The sequence below is a fragment of the Spinacia oleracea genome, chromosome 3, assembly GCF_020520425.1.
Source record: "Spinacia oleracea cultivar Varoflay chromosome 3, BTI_SOV_V1, whole genome shotgun sequence".
In the NCBI taxonomy this organism is placed as follows: Eukaryota; Viridiplantae; Streptophyta; class Magnoliopsida; order Caryophyllales; family Amaranthaceae; genus Spinacia; species Spinacia oleracea.
In genome coordinates this window covers 133616880-133635096 of record NC_079489.1, presented here as the reverse complement: position 1 = coordinate 133635096, position 18217 = coordinate 133616880, and the positions used below count along the sequence as shown (strand labels likewise).

At 35.1% G+C, this 18217-nt stretch overlaps 3 protein-coding genes and 1 long non-coding RNA gene across 4 annotated transcripts; 2 read left to right on the top strand and 2 right to left on the bottom strand.

Moving 5' to 3' along the window:
• Positions 1 to 37: 37 nt before the first annotated feature.
• LOC130470091 (uncharacterized) lies at positions 38 to 4712 on the bottom strand. Its single transcript, XM_056839672.1, has 10 exons — positions 4390 to 4712; positions 3641 to 3860; positions 3473 to 3553; positions 3307 to 3387; positions 2311 to 3000; positions 2085 to 2222; positions 1589 to 1660; positions 457 to 1481; positions 278 to 392; positions 38 to 199 (listed from the first exon to the last, which is right to left on the bottom strand). Exons 2-10 carry the CDS (start codon positions 3836 to 3838, stop codon positions 38 to 40), a joined length of 2562 nt encoding a protein of 853 aa, XP_056695650.1. The 5' UTR covers positions 3839 to 3860; positions 4390 to 4712.
• Positions 4713 to 6422: 1710 nt separating this feature from the next.
• On the top strand, positions 6423 to 7095 carry LOC110779830 (uncharacterized). Its single transcript, XM_056839671.1, has 2 exons — positions 6423 to 6917; positions 7021 to 7095. The coding sequence occupies exons 1-2, from the start codon at positions 6423 to 6425 to the stop codon at positions 7093 to 7095; spliced, it is 570 nt and encodes a 189-aa protein (XP_056695649.1).
• Positions 7096 to 12124: 5029 nt separating this feature from the next.
• LOC130470090 (uncharacterized) lies at positions 12125 to 13012 on the top strand. Its single transcript, XM_056839670.1, has one exon. It carries the CDS (start codon positions 12125 to 12127, stop codon positions 13010 to 13012), a length of 888 nt encoding a protein of 295 aa, XP_056695648.1.
• A 3144-nt stretch (positions 13013 to 16156) lies between these two features.
• Positions 16157 to 18189, bottom strand: LOC130469414 (uncharacterized). The gene is made up of 3 exons (XR_008929944.1): positions 17711 to 18189; positions 17241 to 17307; positions 16157 to 16282 (listed from the first exon to the last, which is right to left on the bottom strand). It is a non-coding gene; the product is annotated as an uncharacterized lncRNA (long non-coding RNA).
• Positions 18190 to 18217: the final 28 nt, after the last annotated feature.

The window sequence follows — 18217 nt, the reverse complement described above, 5'->3', positions numbered from 1 at the left end:
CCTTAAACACTCTGTCCTATAAAGAAAAATTCCCAACTTAAAGGGCTTGCAACACACGCTTAAAATGTGTGAGTAATACGAAATTATTCTGTGTAATGGGTGTTACCGCAAAGCCGGAACTCAACATGTACCGTAAACTCCTCCCTGAGTACTTCTCAAGACAAGTTGAATTGTACAACTTCGCAACAGTGTCTACGTACTACAAAAGAAATAAAATCATGTGACCAACCAAAAAACATAAATCCCTAACAAACCAATACAACCAACAGGAACTTACCTGCTTATGGACACAACCGTTTAGTTGTGTCACCCCTTTGCACTGGTTCATGATAACATTACTACCATCTTCACACTTGATCATCTTACACATACTATATGATACAAACAAGCGCCTGTCATATAGTACAACATTTTAGGACAATAACCTAGTAAGTGCATGAAGCCATAGATAAGTACCTCATTCCTTTTAAATTACCCCGACCAGACAGAGATCCACCATTGTGGTTGACAAATTCAACTAAGTTATAGCTAAATTTCTTCCTATCGCTTGTAAACCAACGCCGAGCAATGTCCGATAACGATAAATAGGTCTTCTTTTTCCTTCCACGGCGAGGTCGAGTTCTTTGAAAATACAGAATCTTATTCGCCTTATCTACGCCCGTACTTTTACCAGATACCACCACCGTTTTCTCTACGCCCATTGGCGTTTCAAGTGCAATCACAACACTACCACCACTAGAACAACCTCCATTCCCACCATCCAACCCTAACTTATTTGACTGGGATGGTGAAAATTTCTCCATAACTTCCTCTTGAACCGGTTTACTAGACATTGTTTTGTTTGCCGACATATTCTTTCTCGGACTCCTACGTAAGGTCTTAACTTCACAACGCTTTTCATCGTTTTTATACGATGCTAACTTGGGAGAACCATCTACAACAGGAGCATTAAGCTCATGTGGTGATAATGGTGTGCGTCGTTGACCTCGTGTACGAGTTAGTTGAGGAGTTGGTTGCGTCTGGGGTTGCGGGTTTGGTTGAGGAGTAGGTTGTGGCTGGGGTTGCGGGTTTGGTTGAGGAGTAGGTTGCGGTTGGGGTTGCGGGTTTGGTTGAGGACTTGGTTGTGGTTGGGGTTGGGGTTGAGGTTGAGGACTAGGGTGAGGATGGGGTTGAGGATTTGGTTGAGGATGGGGTTGCGGACTTGGGTGCGGATGAGGTTGAGGACTTGGTTGTGGACCAGATTGCGAATGGGTTTGAGGACTTGGGTGGGAATGGGGTTGAGGACTTGGGTGGGTTTGGGGTTGAGGACTTGGGTGCGGATGGGGTTGAGGACTTGGTTGTGGATCGGGTGTCGGACTTGGGTGCGGAGTTGGTTGCGGATTGGGCTGAGGATTCCTGATTTTGAAAGGATTCCGTACACTTTTCCCTTTTCTCCTCGCTTTTGAGATAACTTTCTCCTTCTCAATGGCTGGCATTAAAACCTGCAAGTTTCAACAAACTATGATCATAAGTTTGTAAAAGATAAGGGTGAGAAACTAGAACGTATGTATTGCGGATAATAATAATAACATTTACTCAAACTCATTACCTCCTCATCAGGACATTCACTATCCCGGGCAGCCCTCGGATGTTGTCTATCCCCATACGCAACATCAACACACTGGGATGAAAGGTTTACATTACTCAACCAACAACAGCAATGTATATATTAGCTTGTAATACCATATAAGAGAATATCAAACTAGGAACGTTGGTGTATTATCTTTCAAAGACTGTTCATAATGTTGGAAAACTGTTTGCCAACATTTGTAGACTATTATTTCTGATTACAGATTAATACTTGGTAGATTGTATATCAATAACCTTAGACAGTTGACCCAAATAAATAGACTGTAATACACCCCTTTAACATAAAACCACACTAATGGTAATATATTTGACAACCTTTGTCCGATTAATGCTATTACTTAGTTTTGTCTCTTACTTAGGAGTGTTGTCATAGGTAATTACGCTTTAAACCATGTAAAGAAGGCCATATAGTACTACATATTAGCGGAAATAGTCAACGGATATGAAAAACATACCCCAATCTTTCCGTAATCCCCTGATGGCAGAATATCTGCTTGCCTTGCTTTCAAAAGGTCATTAATATCCCATGCCTTCAGCCTTGGGAATACTCCCCACTGCAACGGCATTCTATTCAATCGATCAAGATAAAATATCTGCAACAACAATGGTTAGTTCATTAGATAAAAATTAACATTTCATTATTTCCAAAAACTTTAATAACTTTGATAATAAACTACTAACCACTAAGTACATGCTACAACCCCCAACTCCTTTGGTCCAACCAAATGTGTAGAAGTCCCTACAGAACACTTTGGCCCTCTCAATGAAGAACTCATATACAAGCTTGCACCAATCATATTCTCGTGCCTGCATTCCAAGTGAACAGGCATATAACAAACTTGGACTCAATCTTCCACATTGTGTTGGGCATAGCACCATTTCTACAGCAGCTATCAAAAACATCGTCTTAAACTCCTCTTCATCTTTGTCCTCCCAAGTACCCTCTAGTCTTTGGATAAATTTAGGATTCACCGGAATAGCATCTGTGGATATCACAGCCCCAGTATTAGTTGGGTGATCACTCTCCCACGTCTTCCCATATGCCCCGAGTATAAACTGTGCCTTGGCTTTCATTTCTTCATCAGCATCGTTTTCCGAAATAGGAATGACCTTCCCCTTAATCGGGAGTCCAAATATCCAACGAATCTGGTTCTTGCTCATGGGGAAGTCTATTCCGTTCGGGGCTGAGAAAATCTGATTAATAGGGTCAACCCGAGTCATCAGCCAATAGACAAAGTTCCGGGGCAAATGTTTCCCGCACAAATGGTAAAGCCCACCAAATCCCATTTCATTAACCCAGTTTCTCCTTCGGTTGTCAAACCTTTGCATCATTTTGCCAAACGCTTCAATCTTGCAATGTATGGTGGGAGCCTAAAAACATAACCAAATGTTACAAAAAAAATTTATTAGTCAACAATAACATTATATACAGACTATATATATTAGTCAACCTTTCTAGTGTTTAGTACTATGGAATTTGACAGATGGATAACAAACTTTCTAAAACATTTTGTCTCATGTACCATAAATCCAGTCTGTAATATTTTAAAGACAATATAGGATTAAACTTTTCTTCAATAAAATCTACAATATCATAACACTAAGACCACTGACCTCTTACTATATACAATTCTATGCATCCCTAGTAAATTTTGCCATTTAACAAAACATTCTTACCCGTCCTTTATATTCATCATGGAGGACTATCAACACCTCACCAGCCTCCTTCACTTCGCCGCCCCTCGTGAAACTATTGTCCTAAATTGAAATAATTATAGGTCATCCTATATAATATAACAGACATTACATTGTAAAGCCAACATTACAACAACAAGAACCTAACCTTGAATACTCGCGTCTCCAGCACGACTTTCTCTTTATTAAGTTTCTTTTCACCAATCATCTGCTGTTTGTTCTTCGATCCCTAATACATTCAATTTATACAACATTTTAGACAATCCCTAATTGCTGAAAGATTATCACTATTTCAATTATGGTTACCACACAATACCTTAGGACGCCCCCTCTTCCGTTTCATAGACGTATTGGTCACCACATTTGAATTTTGTTCATCATCCTCTTCACCATTATTTTCAACGATATAATCCATGTCATCACTATCATCTACCTCACTATTTGAACTGCTACGCACTTCATTATCAGCAACTTCATTCAAATTAAACTTCCCACGCGTTCGAGTACTACTCATCTTCCTGCCCGTTAAATCGACACTAGATACACATAACCAACAATTTCAATCACTATTTAGTGCCCAATTTGAGATAACTATATAATGTTCAATGTACAATAAGACACACAAGCACTTCGATCCAATTATCCCATCATTTCACAAAATACAAATTAATACATCCCCTGTAATACTGAAATTAAAAACCATCTATTTCAACTAATGAGATCGCTAAATTCAGCTCGACAACAATTCAATAGTACTATTTGCAATAAACAGTACCATTCTAAACAAAAATTTCAAAGATTTGAATTAATTTAATTACACATTACTCAATTAGGCGAAAAACTTTTGCATGGTACCCGATCTAACCGAAGTTACAAATTAAACAATACGGGTTCCCAAATACAGAGTTAACACGAAGAAATACCACATTTATCAACAGTTTCTACAACTTTACCGATTCGCTATTAAGCAAATTCAATAAAATCGGGTGTTCGATAACAAAATCAATCAACAAATTTCCCGAGACTAATTTAACAAATACAAGAAACTAACTACTAATCACTTACCTCCTTGCATGAATACTTGGCCAGCCCGCGTCGTCGGCTACCAGAAATTGATAGTTGCCGATCTGGTTGAAGAGAGGGGTTAGCAGAGAGAGAAACGAATGGGAGGAGGGGGGAAGGAGAAGCTTTATGACATAATACCAGTTTTTTTGTGATTTAGCCGCCCAATTTAAGTCAAGAGTAGAGTTGAGCTACTTTCCGTTAACGTCCGTTTGCAAGCGTTAGTTTAACGCCTTCAGTTTTCAAATATAACTCCGCCCCCAGAAGAACACTTATTTACAAAATGCCACCCGATTGCTCAGCTGGGCAATCTGGTTGATTAACTAGTATTTGGGATTGATACGTGGGAATTGGCACGTGTGGAGTTACTGTTCATAAGGAACAGTAGATGAACTCCAACTTTATTTGCTGAAATATTAGAGCGCCACCTAGGATTACTATTTGTTTCGGCCCTATTCAAAATAAGATTTTTAATTTATTTTAGAATTAAAAAAATCGAGTGCCATGTAGATAATTAATTAGGTGTCATGTAGATATTTTAATTAATTAATTATTAATATATACAACTCCATACAAAATGAAACACTCTAATAATTAAAAAATAATCTAAAATAAAATTCATCCAAAATAAAACACTAATCTAAAAAGTAAAATTCATCCAAAATTAAACACTAATCTAAAACAAATTAATCCAAAATCAAACACTAATTCAATATTAGAGCACCACGTAGAAAATCTAATGAGTTTCGGCCAATGAAAAATAAGATTTCAAAATTATTTTTGAATAAAAAAAGTCGAGTGTCACGTAGATAAATAATTAGGTGTCACATATATATTTTTAAAAATTAATTACTAATATTATGCATATACAACTTCATCCGAAGTCAAACACTCTAATAATTAAAAAATAAATCTAAAATAAAATACTAATCTAATATAATATATAAAATATAGCAGTTAGTATACATAGGAGTTTTATTTTAACTTAACAATTTAATAGAATCTGAGCATCGCACGGGCTAAAATCTAGTTAAAAAATAATTGCGACACAAATAGTTTTGTGGTAAGTTGTGACTTTTAGAACTTTACATTACAAATAATAGGAGTATATTTTTTTTTGGTGTTAGCACCCTGTTCACCCTTAGGGCTAATTCGGATTCGGGGCGAGTTCTGGGTGGATAGGTTTCAGTCTCCTCCCAATTGTTGTTGCGGGAGATCGAACACGGGTTCTCCCTACCAAGTTCAGTTCCAATCACCACTGAACCAACAAGCAATTGGTGAATAATAGGAGTATATTGTTTTCGGAAATATCACATTTGCACCAAAGGTTATTTTCGACATTAACACATAATCTAGCTATAATTCTACAATTAATTATGATGTGATTAAATAAAATCTAGGAGTTTGAATTTGTAAGAAATAACAACTTTTTTATTACACAGTTTTGCATCGCCTTCTAAAAATCCTAGATTGACTCCCAGTTAGAAAAAGAATAGAAGATGCTCAAAACTGTATTTATTTGGAACTTTATTTGGCAGAACGACCTCCACGAATTGTTTACTTTATATGGAAGTTTGGAAAATAATGACTTTCATCTATTTATATTAATAAATTATAATAAAAGTAGATTTGCGTTATAGTAGATTTTCAAATAAACGAGGATGTGGAAAAACAAATAGCATATGTACCAATTGCTTGTTGGTATAGTGGTAATTGGAGCTGAACTTGGTAGGAAGAATCCATGTTCGATACCCCGCAACAACAATTGAGAGAGGGCTGGAAGCTAACCATCCAGAACTCGCCCCGAATTCAAATTAGCCTTAAGGGTAAACCAGGTGAACACCAAAAAAAAAAAAAAAAAAATAGCACAAGTAAGAGATATACTAGTTAATTAAGGAGCTAATTAGTTAATTTTTTTTTTAACGGGAAAGAACAATTTTATTGGAGAACAATTTGTATTGGAGAAAAATTGGTATTATGCTCCTAAAGCTGGTGACAGTTGGTATTGGAGAACAATTTGTCAAGTCAAGGATATAATGAAGGGATACCTCTCTTTTGAACAAGTTGTGGCTATGCCTAAATACTCCATCAAACTGGCTTACAACAGTTTGCTTCCTGTAAATGCCAGACAGCCATGGGCAACTGTTATCTGGGATAGGTTGGGGGTTCCAAAACACAGATTTATCACTTGGTTGGCTATGCTAGATAGACTTAACACTAAGGAGAAACTAATGAAAATAGGTGTTACTGATGATAATCTCTGTCTCTTGTGTGGGACAGTAGTGGAGAATCAGAACCACCTGTTCTTTAGTTGTGAATACAGCTCCAAATGTTGGGATAATGTATCTAAATGGCTTGGTATAGCTCCAGCTACCTCTGATCTTCACAAATTGATTCATTGGGTTCAAAAAAGGAAAATTTCAAAGTTCAGAAAGGGAGTGATTATCACTGGTATACTTTGTACAGTTTACCATATATGGAAGGAAAGAAATAATGCACTCTGGAATGCACAAATTAGAAGGATAGACAAGGTGTGTGATACCATACAGAAAACTATACATAATAGGATTTCTATTGTCTTACCTAGGGCTGTTAGCACTAGGGATCGTAGCTGGTTTTTAGCCCTGGTCACAGGGTAGTGTTCACAGGTTTACCTGTGTTTCTGATCAGAGGGCTTGTCCTCTTGATCTTAGTCTGAGTTGTACATGATGTTGCAATATATAATACTACTTGCTTATCAAAAAAAAAAAAACAATTTCATTAATAATCCGTCATACGACATCTACAATGATAAAATAGATATGATACCACAGATTCAAAGAAAATTCATAACTTTACAATAAAAACAATTACTATTCTGCATCCTAAAGCACACATCACGTACTCTACCGCTTCTAGCGTAACGCGAGCAGTGATTTTCGATGTTTTCGCATCTTTCCAAGTAGAGTCCTTCCAAATCTGCGCACGAAAGTTCTGATTGACGAGTTGATGATAAACCCTAAACCTGAATGAATTCAAATCTCCTTCCCAATTATTGAAACCCTAAAAAAATTCTCATCAATGGATGAGAATCAAGAACCTAGAAAACTCTAGGAAAAACCCAAATAAATTGGGAACAACCCAAAAATAAATTGGGAACAAATCAATGGTAAAAAAAAAAAAACAGGACAAAACATGAAGAGAAAACCATGAAAAAACAAGAAGAATGGTCGAAAATAGTCTAATTTTCAAAGAAATTAGACTATTTCCGTCCTAAACGGCAAAGAAAACTGAAACCCTAAAAGATGAGAGAGAAGAGAGAAAAAGGAGAGAGAGAGCCGCATTAGGGAGCTAATTAGTAATTAACAACAATGGAAGATTGAAATCTCAACCGGATCACATTCTCTAGCCAGCCACCTATATTAAGATGTTAAATACGGAGTAAGGCCCTGTTCTTTTTGGCTTAATTTCAGCTTAAAGACTTATTTTCCAGTTCAGTTCAGTTCAGTTCAGTTCAGGAGCATTCAGTTCAGTTCAGTTCAGCTCAATTCAGTTTAGTTAAGTTAAGTTTAATTCAATTCAATTCAATTTAACTTAATAATAATAATAATAATAATGATGTTATTATTATTTATTTATTAATAGTATTATTATTTATAATATTATATTAATTATTATTTATATTTATATTATATTATTATTATTATATATAACCAATTATTTATTATTAATTATTTATCATTTACTATTATTTTTAGTAATTAATTACGGATTATTAGTTATTAATTATTCATTAATTAGTTATTTATTATTCAGTTATTCAGTTATTAATTATGAATTATGAATTATTATTATTATTATTAATATTTATAATTTATTATAATTATTTAGTAATTAATTACATATTATATTATTTATTATATAGTTATTTAGTAATTAATTATTAATATTCTTTAGTTATTAATTAACATTTTTATTATTATATTGTAATTAAGTAGAGTTTACTAATTATTAATAATTAGTAATTAATAGTTTATTATGATTAATAATTAATAATTATTAATTATTAATTATTAATTATTGATTATTAATTATTTATTAAATATTAATTATAAATTATAAATTATTAAATATTAATTATTAGTTATTAATTATTAATTATTAATTATTAATTATTAGTTATTAGTTATTAGTTATTAATTATTAATTATTAATTATTAATTATTAATTATTATTTATTACTTATTACTTATTACTTATTACTTATTATTTATTATTTATTATTTATTATTTATTATTTATTATTTATTATTTATTATTTATTATTTATTACTTATTACTTATTATTTATTATTTATTATTTATTATTTATTATTATTATTATTATTATTATTATTATTATTATTTATTATTTATTATTTATTATTTATTATTTATTTTATTATTTATTATTTATTATTTATTATTTATTATTTATTATTTATTATTTATTATTATTATTTATTATTTATTATTTATTATTTATTATTTATTATTTATTATTTATTATTTATTATTTATTATTTATTATTTATTATTTATTATTTATTATTTATTATTTATTATTTATTATTTATTATTTATTATTTATTATTTATTATTTATTATTTATTATTTATTATTTATTATTTATTATTTATTATTTATTATTTATTATTTATTATTTATTATTTATTATTTATTATTTATTATTTATTATTTATTATTTATTATTTATTATTATTATTTATTATTTATTATTTATTATTTATTATTTATTATTTATTATTTATTATTTATTATTTATTATTTATTATTTATTATTTATTATTTATTATTTATTATTTATTATTTATTATTTATTATTTATTATTTATTATTTATTATTTATTATTTATTATTTATTATTTATTATTTATTATTTTTCATTTATTATTTATGCTAAGTTAAGTTCAATTCAGTTCAGTTAAGTTCAGTTCAGTTCAATTCAGTTCAGTTAAGTTCAGTTCAGTTCAGTTCAGTTCAGACCATTCAGTTCAGTTTTGTTCAGTTCAGTTCAATTCAGTTCAGCTCAGTTCAGTTCAGTTCAGCTCTAAAGAACAGGGCCTAACAAAGATAGTACTCCCTCTGTATTTATTTAAGAGATACACTTGCCTTTTCCGGCCGTATTTATTTAAGAGATACACTTGCAATTTTTAATAACTTATCAATCCCACCATCTAATTAAATAATATATCTAATTTACCCTATGACCCACCGTCATATTAAACAAATAATTTCAGAAACTCACCTCAACTCCCACCCCCCAAAATGACATAGTCCTCACTTGTTTACTTAGTAAAATATCTAACCAAACCCACTTGCTTTATTATTTTATTTCATTCAATTATTGTTCTTAATACTCATGTCTGGCCAAGTGTATCTCTTAAATAAATACGGAGGAAGTATTGACATCATGATATAAAAGATCCATAATTTTAAATTAAACAAATACAAATGAAATAAAACTCTTATTGCCTTATTGTCAGAGTTGAGAACGTGTTGAACTGTGTAGGCCTATGTGCTAAGCTTGCGTGCCTTGTATCTCAACATACCGCGCCTAGAAAGGACCAAGGAAAAGTTGTGTCGCACTAGATTTATGTCTCTCTTCCATAAATATAGCTCATACACAACCCGTCATAAGTGATATGTGTCATGTTGGGCCAGCGGGCCCTTACTAATTAATGCTTAGATTTATTTTTCTTATTTGGCTAAAAGTAAGTGCACCAACGTGCGACCAACCTGTTGTGTTCTTGCCAAGTTTCTAAACTACTATCCATTAACTGCTCACATCTTATCGTCATGCCTCCTGTGCCGTGCCGAGCCATTCTCTTGTCAGGCTCGAAAAGCCTATTGGTCGGCCCGATCATCATCCAACTCTATTTATATGTTATGGCCTTAACTTTTTCAATTTTGACTCATTAAAATAGTGACTAGTGAGTACTCCGGCAGTTACTCCCTCTATCCCTTAATACTCGTCCATATTTCCTTATAAAGTCGTCCCTTAATATTCGTCTTGTTTCTATAAATGACATACTTTTACTAATATTATAGCATTTTTTCACTTAACCAGGACCCATATATATTCTATTTCCTAAAGAAACATTAAAAAAAAAAAAAATCAAACCCCCTCTCAACCCCACCCTACCCCCACCTATTTATTTGGCACACTTTCCACTAATTATATTAACAAAAATACTCTAAAATCAACTACCACCTAATAAATTAATAATTCAATTAAAATTTCTAAAACTCTGGGCCGGTCAAATCGAGACGAGTATTTAGGGATGGGGGGAGTATGACTTATGAGTTAATGTCAAAAGTTCAGTCTTAAACTTAATTTTATTGACTACGTTTAATCTTCTATCTACCAACACAAGTATCAGGAATGACACATGTCGTTTCGTGGTGCAAAACAATCCCTCCAAAAACTATTTTCCTTAAAAAAAATAAAAAAACTTCTCCAGTATTTTCTATTTCTTATCCATTTTTACAAATTGTTTATGTATGGAATAAAAATGGCTCCATATATAGAATATGAAAATAATAGATACGAAGTACTACGTAATAATAATTTGCTAAAATAATTTTTGGTAATATTAATAATGAAAAATATATTACTCAATACTTTGGTCAAATTAACATATTAAGCATATCGAATATTTTGGTCAATTATTAAACATATACGGAGTAAAATACTTCCTATGTAATACATAGTAGGACGAAAATTATATATTACATGATTAAATGAGTATGTTGAAGATTTACTTACTATGCAATATAGCTTTAGGAGAATAAATATTTTAGTTAAATATTTTATTAAAAATAATCAAATAATATTTTAGAATATTTTGCATGAACGAGACATAACCTAGGTAGATTCTATAGCTCACTAGCTTTTGATTTCATGTCTGGAATAAAAACTCAATTCTCTCCTTATTGGAGACTTTATCTACCCACCTATTGGGTTATATCTACCTACTTATTGGATTTTATCTCGATCCTTATGGGAGTTTGAGATATGTATATAAGTTCGTAGGAACAGGTGATTATTAGATAAATATTATATGGTGTTATGACATATGCCAGTTATACGTTTACAACCAATTTAATCTCAAAACTACAACAGATCAAAAGACCTACCCGTGGAAGGTTGTATCAAACAAAAATGTGAATGAGAGTATTCATCATGGTTAGATCTCATCCACAATAATCGTGGTTTTGCCGAATTAAAATTTTGTTTGAACCAGTTGTTTTATATTCGTTAGTTTTTATTTCTATCGTGAATACTATTTTATATGAATTACTTTTACTTTTAAAAAATAAATTAGATGCTATAGTTCTCAATTGTATAGTAAAAAAAATCAGGAAAATGCAAATAAGATTAATTACCTCAAAATTTATACGATTGTGGTTCTAGACATTGAGACCGAATCTTTGTTTTGTCAATTGCCATGCACATTAGTTACTCCATTGGTGTGTGTTAGACACAATAATATGTAAATATTATTGTTACATAATTAGCATTGTAAATATAGTAATAGGTAAACCCTAGTTAACTTTATAAACTATATATATGTTATAATCAATGCATAGCCTCCTAAGGGGAGAATTCCATAATTCTACATGGTATCAGCCTAACCCTAGGCACAATCTCTTCCGCTGCTTCTCTCTTCTTTCTTCTCTTTCTTCTTCTCAATGAATGGCAGGCGGTGATGACGGTATTCCTCCTCCCACTCACACAACAATCGTCAATGCCTATCATCTTGCTCTTAATGTGACAAACGGCAAGGCCTTCATTCCTCTCATTCTTGATGTAGACAATGTCCAATATGCACCATGGGCAACTCTCTTCCGTAACACAGCAAAGGTCTATATTGTATTGGACCACATCGATCCGAAGGTCAAGAAACCGTCGGACATGGATGATGATTTGTGGGATCGTTTGGATGCTATTGTTCTCCAATGGTTGTACGACACAATCTCAAAGGATCTCCTTCTCAAGGTTTTGGATGACAACGCTACTGCCTTTGAAACGTGGAATCTTATCCGTAAGATTTTCCAGGATAACAAGGGTACACGGGTGGTGCTGTTGGAGAATCAGTTTGGTAATGTTCGTTTGGAAAATTACCCTTCCCTAGATGACTATTGTCAAGCACTTAAGAATATCACCGACAAACGCGCGACCATGGGTCACCCTGTCTCTGAGGAACGCTTGGTGCTTCAATTGGTGGGCAAACTTGATGCTGAGTATCGTACTATTGCGACGATTATTCGTCAAACAAACCCCTTACCCTCTTTCGAAGAAGCTTGCTCCACGCTTGATTTGGATATGATGGGTCGTCTGACTGAAGACGACGGGTCGGAAAACACCTCAACGACCCTGCTCGTTGCCTCTAATACCGCACAACCCTCCACTCATTCTCAACCGTCGCTGACTCACGGTGGGGGCGGCGTTGGTCGCGGTGGGTCTGGTAAGGCAGGTGGTGGCAAACACCACAAGGGAAATAACAAGAATTACTCTCGTGGTGGGGGTTCTGGTTCGAACAACAATTCTGGTGGGAACGGTCAGGGGAAGGGCCAGCAATAACAAGGCCAGCAACAGACATTGGTTCACCCTTGGGCCCAAAACTGGATGTTCCCCCTTTGTCCAGTTCCTTCCCAACAGTGGCGTGGGCAGGTTAACCAACAACCAGGGATGTTGGGCCCGGCTCCCAGAAGCACGCAACAGCCCAATGGGGCGTTTCTCATTCCAGGGGGTGGTTATCAGCCAACGGATCTCCCGACCTTCTTCAATGCTATGTCAATGCAACCTCCGGATTCGAATTGGTATATGGATATCGGTGCTACTTCTCATCTCATGAATGGCTCAGGTATTACATCTTCTATTAGTGATTGGCGTAATATAAATTCGAATATTATGGTTGGTGATGGCAATAAAATACCAATTAGAGGTTCCGGCACCAAAACCCTATCTCATCCCTTTCCTTCTCTAACTCTAAAAAATATTCTTTATGCTCCTAGTATCATTAAGAATCTTGTTTCCGTTCGTCAATTCATTTCTGATAATCTAGTGGCTGTTGAATTTGACCCTTTTGGTTTTTCTGTGAAGGATCTCCGGACGGGGACAATATTGACGAGGTGCAGTAGTGTCGGGAATCTATATCCACTTTCCCCGAGTTCATCATCTCCTCCTTCTGCTTTTGCTGCTCTCTCATCTGAAGTATGGCACAATCGTTTGGGTCATCCGGGAGATCAAGTTCTTAGTTTTCTTAGAAATCAAAAACTTATTTGTTGTAATAAAGGGAATGCCTTCACAATCTGTCATGGTTGCCAATTAGGCAATCTTCGGTTTTCTATTTCTTTAACTAAGACTTTTGCTCCGTTTGATATTATTCACACCGATTTGTTTACCTATCCTCTTAATAGTCATACGGGATTTCGTTACTATGTGCTATTTCTCGATGATTATTCTCACTATTTATGGGTTTTTCCTCTCAAATCTAAATCGGATGTGTATTCCACTTTTGTACGATTTCACAATTATGTTAGGACCCAATGTGGTGTATCCATTAAGTCCTTGCATTGTGATAATGATCGTGAGTACGACAATAATAGCTTCACTATGTTTTTCCAAAACAATGGCATGATTTGGCGCCACTCATGTCCCCATACATCACCACAAAATGGCAAAGACGAACGTATGATACGGACTATTAATAATATATGTCATACTCTTCTTTTTCATGCCTCTCTTCCACCTTCTTTTTGGGTTGAATCCCTTAATATGGCCGCTTATTTGTTGAACATCCGGCCAAGTCGTTTTCTTAATAATCTCACTCCAATGCACCTCCTTTATAACAAAGCACCTTCATATGACCACCTTCGTACTTTTGGTTGTCTTTGTTACCCGAATCTCTCGGCTACCGCTCCACATAAATTAAGCCCCCGTTCAACTCCGTGCATTTTTTGATCACTGCTCCCCTGTCCGTGTGACCAATTCCCCTGGGCTGGCCCATTCTCTCTCTAGCCCAACCTTCTCTACTCCTTCTCCACAGCAGTGTACTGGGCATAATGGATCGCCGGAGATTCGTGGGTCTGTTCAATCAGCCACGGATCACCCGTGGTCTACCCACTCACCGTTTATGGACTCCTCCCCCCCGACCCACTCTCCTCCGCCAGCCCCCCCCACTCATTCCATGCAAACCCGTTCCAAGGATGGAATTTTTAGGTCAAATTCGGAGTACGCCAAATTAGTTTTGGTAACTTCATCTACGCCAAAAATTTCCCCCCTCCCTAAGTCTCCTTTTGTTTCTCTAAAGGACCCTAACTGGTATAATGCAATGAGTGATGAGTACAATGCCATGATTGATACCCATACTTGGGACTTGGTTCCCCGACCTGTGGATGCAAATGTGATTCTGTGCTTGTGGGTGTTTAAGCACAAAGAGAGGTCTAATGGGGACTTTGAACGGCATAAAGCTCGGTTGGTAGCTAATGCTAAGGGACAAGAGGTCGGAATTGATTGTGGTGAGACTTTTAGTCCGGTTGTGAAACCGACTACGATCCGTATGGTCATCAGTTTGGCTTTTTCTAGGAAATGGTCTATACATCAGCTTGATGTGAAGAATGCGTTCCTTCATGGTCATCTACAGGAAATAGTGTATATGCACTAGCCCCCTGGGTTCGTCCATCCTGACAAGCCCCGCCATGTCTGTCTCCTTCGTAAGTCTATTTGTGGGCTGAAGCAAGCCCCTCGGGCTTGGTTTCAGCGATTTACGACATACATTCTTTCTCTGGGATTTGTTAACATTAAGAGCGATACTTCATTGTTTATTTTCCGGCGAGGTACGGACACTGCTTATCTTCTATTATATGTTGATGATATCATTCTTGCATGTTCGTCTGACAGTCTCAGGATCTGTATCGATCTGCTCAGTTCTGAGTTTGCTATGAAGGATCTTGGTCCTCTGTCTTACTTTCTTGGTATCTCTGTTACTCGTACCAAGAAAAACATGTTTCTTTGCCAGAGAAAATATGCACAGGAGATTCTAGCTCATGCAGACATGTCGTCCTGCAAGTCGGCTGCAACATCGGTGGACACTAAGTCCAAGCTTAATGCTAACAGTGGGAAACCGGTTGATGATCCCTCTTTCTATCGTCATCTTGCAGGGGCACTTCAGTATCTCACTTTCACTAGGCCTGATATATCTTATGCGATTCAATAGGTATGTTTGTTCATGCATGATCCTCGTGAGCAGCATTTCCACGCCTTGAAGCGTGTTCTCCTATATATCAAGGGTACTCTGGATTATGGCATGCACTTTTCTTCGACTCCAGTTGTTGGCTTGGTCTCTTATACAGATGCGGATTGGGGTGGTTGCCCGGATACTCGGCGCTCCACGTCTGGTTACTGTGTCTTTTTGGGTGATAATCTTGTTTCGTGGTCCTCCAAACGACAGGCTACATTGTCTCGGTCCAGTGCAGAGGCAGAGTATAGAGGAGTTGCTAACGTCGTGGCTGAAACGACGTGGATTCGTAATCTCCTCATGGAACTGCTGTAACACCCCCAATTTCCATACCTGTTTAAGACTTATAGCGGAAGCATAAAATAATGAATTAAGGGTATTACCGCCACATTTGGGCTACAACCCAAATGTAAGGCTATATTATCCATCAATAATCCAACCTTTATAAATAAACCAACATTGTCATAATTAAATAACTTAAACCAACTACCCAAAATGTCGTTACAAACTGAATTGAATAAAACCCAACTGATTGTCTTTAGGTGATCTACTTTATTAATAACTTGCTACTAGTTGTTGTGAAACGGTCGCTCATGACGTGCCACGCATACCTGTAAATTGAAAAACATATACAGAAAGGAAACCACAAATCAGTGGAAATTGAGTAAGTACTATTTCACCCCGTAAAACATTTTCGAAAACCTTTTTCCTTACCTTGGAAAACATTTTATTTTAAAACATTTCACGCACAAATATCACATAGCAAGCACACGCACACAGTCCATAATTTAATAGTTAATTGATTACTTAGAGGTAAGAGAACAAGATAATTCCACCATAAATGTAGTTCGAGACTACCACCCTAATGGGTGTAACCACCAAAGTAGGTCTTAGTCCTTAAGTGTGCACACCCCCCAGTGAGTGTTTTTAACTCAAAGGAGTAGAATAAGCCTAGGTCGTGCTAGTTAGCTCCGACAAAATATTAAGACACGTTGTGTCGTTCCACCAATGTGTTCATCACCTTAGGGGATCCTGCCTAAGATGTCTTACCAACCAAGAATATTTCTCTTTACATGATTATATTTTAAGTTCGTGATCCAAACCATATAAGAAGATAGCTTACAACCATGTATTTTAGCATATAGGCCGCATATAATTAGAGTTATTACTTGGTTTAATTCACTGCACGCATCACCTATAAATTTGGCGACCCACCATACAATCACTAAACATTTAAATAGTGTAGAACTCTCATTTATTCACACCCAACAATTTCCTATTAGTAAGATCTACATAGGTGGTACACGTAGCTTCCAAATCCACATATATATAATGAAATCCAACTAATCAACAAGAGATCAATGATTATACATCATAAGGCATGCAAGCCCGTACATATGGCTTAAGTATTTGTCGGTACTCATTACTCAAATATAATGCGTACAGGTACGACCGTTTCCCAGTATTACACAATTATGTTCCAAATTCATAACCAGGTACGTCATATAATCCACATATTAAAACAGGGTTTTCACAGGATTTAACAAGGCGATGAACATAGTAACTTACCTTATTAAGCTTAGTCTCACAACCGCACACAAGTACTAGTAAACCTTCCTTCAGCCTTCTACGTACTCTAGAGAATGTATAAGATAAACTATTATTAGTGATGTTGGTAATATCATGTTCTTAGTGTTCTTAGTGGATACTCTTATAAAACATGGCCATCTTATTTTCATCCTATGCGTATGATATATTTGAATTAGTGCACAAAATTCAAATACAAAAACTCTTTGTAGAAAATGGTGATTTTGGGGAAAATAAACATTAATACGTAGAGAAATTAGAGGCCATTAATTAGTAGAAATATAATACTTTTATATAGTAGAATAATTAGCCAAGTGATATTCAAAATCATAGGACAAAATAAAGAACGTAAGATGAAATCCAAATTGCTCAAAACCATGGCTACGGTATAAAACAGAGTATTGTTCGAAGTTGAGCGTGAGATAGTATCAGTTTTTAACTACCCATTTTACCTTCGTTAGTTGGCGGTTTTGGGAACCGAAAGGCCGTAGTTGTAGAGGGTTGTGAGGGCTGTAAAGGGTTTATCTTCGCAGTGGTGATCGAGGTTGTTTGATGGTGTCTCGGTGAAGCCGAAAGTAGATGGGAACCAACCTTGGCGATTGCCGTTCTATTTTCTCTAGTTTTTCACGAGTGTTTGAGGGATTGCAAAAAGCTTGAGGTATGAGGTATATGTCTATATTTATAGGGGAGGCACACAATAGGGTTATCAATTTGAGTAGTTAGAGATTCTACGGAGATAAGATTTCACGGTTAAGCTCTAGAAAGATAGTCTTAGATAAATTAGTTAGAGTTGGTTTGATGAGAAGTCTATCCTCCCTTGAGTTTAGCTTGATACGAAAATAAGTTGCAAATGATAAGGTTGTTTCAAAATCATTTTTATTTTTATTTTTATTTTTATTTTAAAAACAATAAATAAACACGTGAGGTTAGTAAGGAGTAAATTGTGATATGGTGAGGAC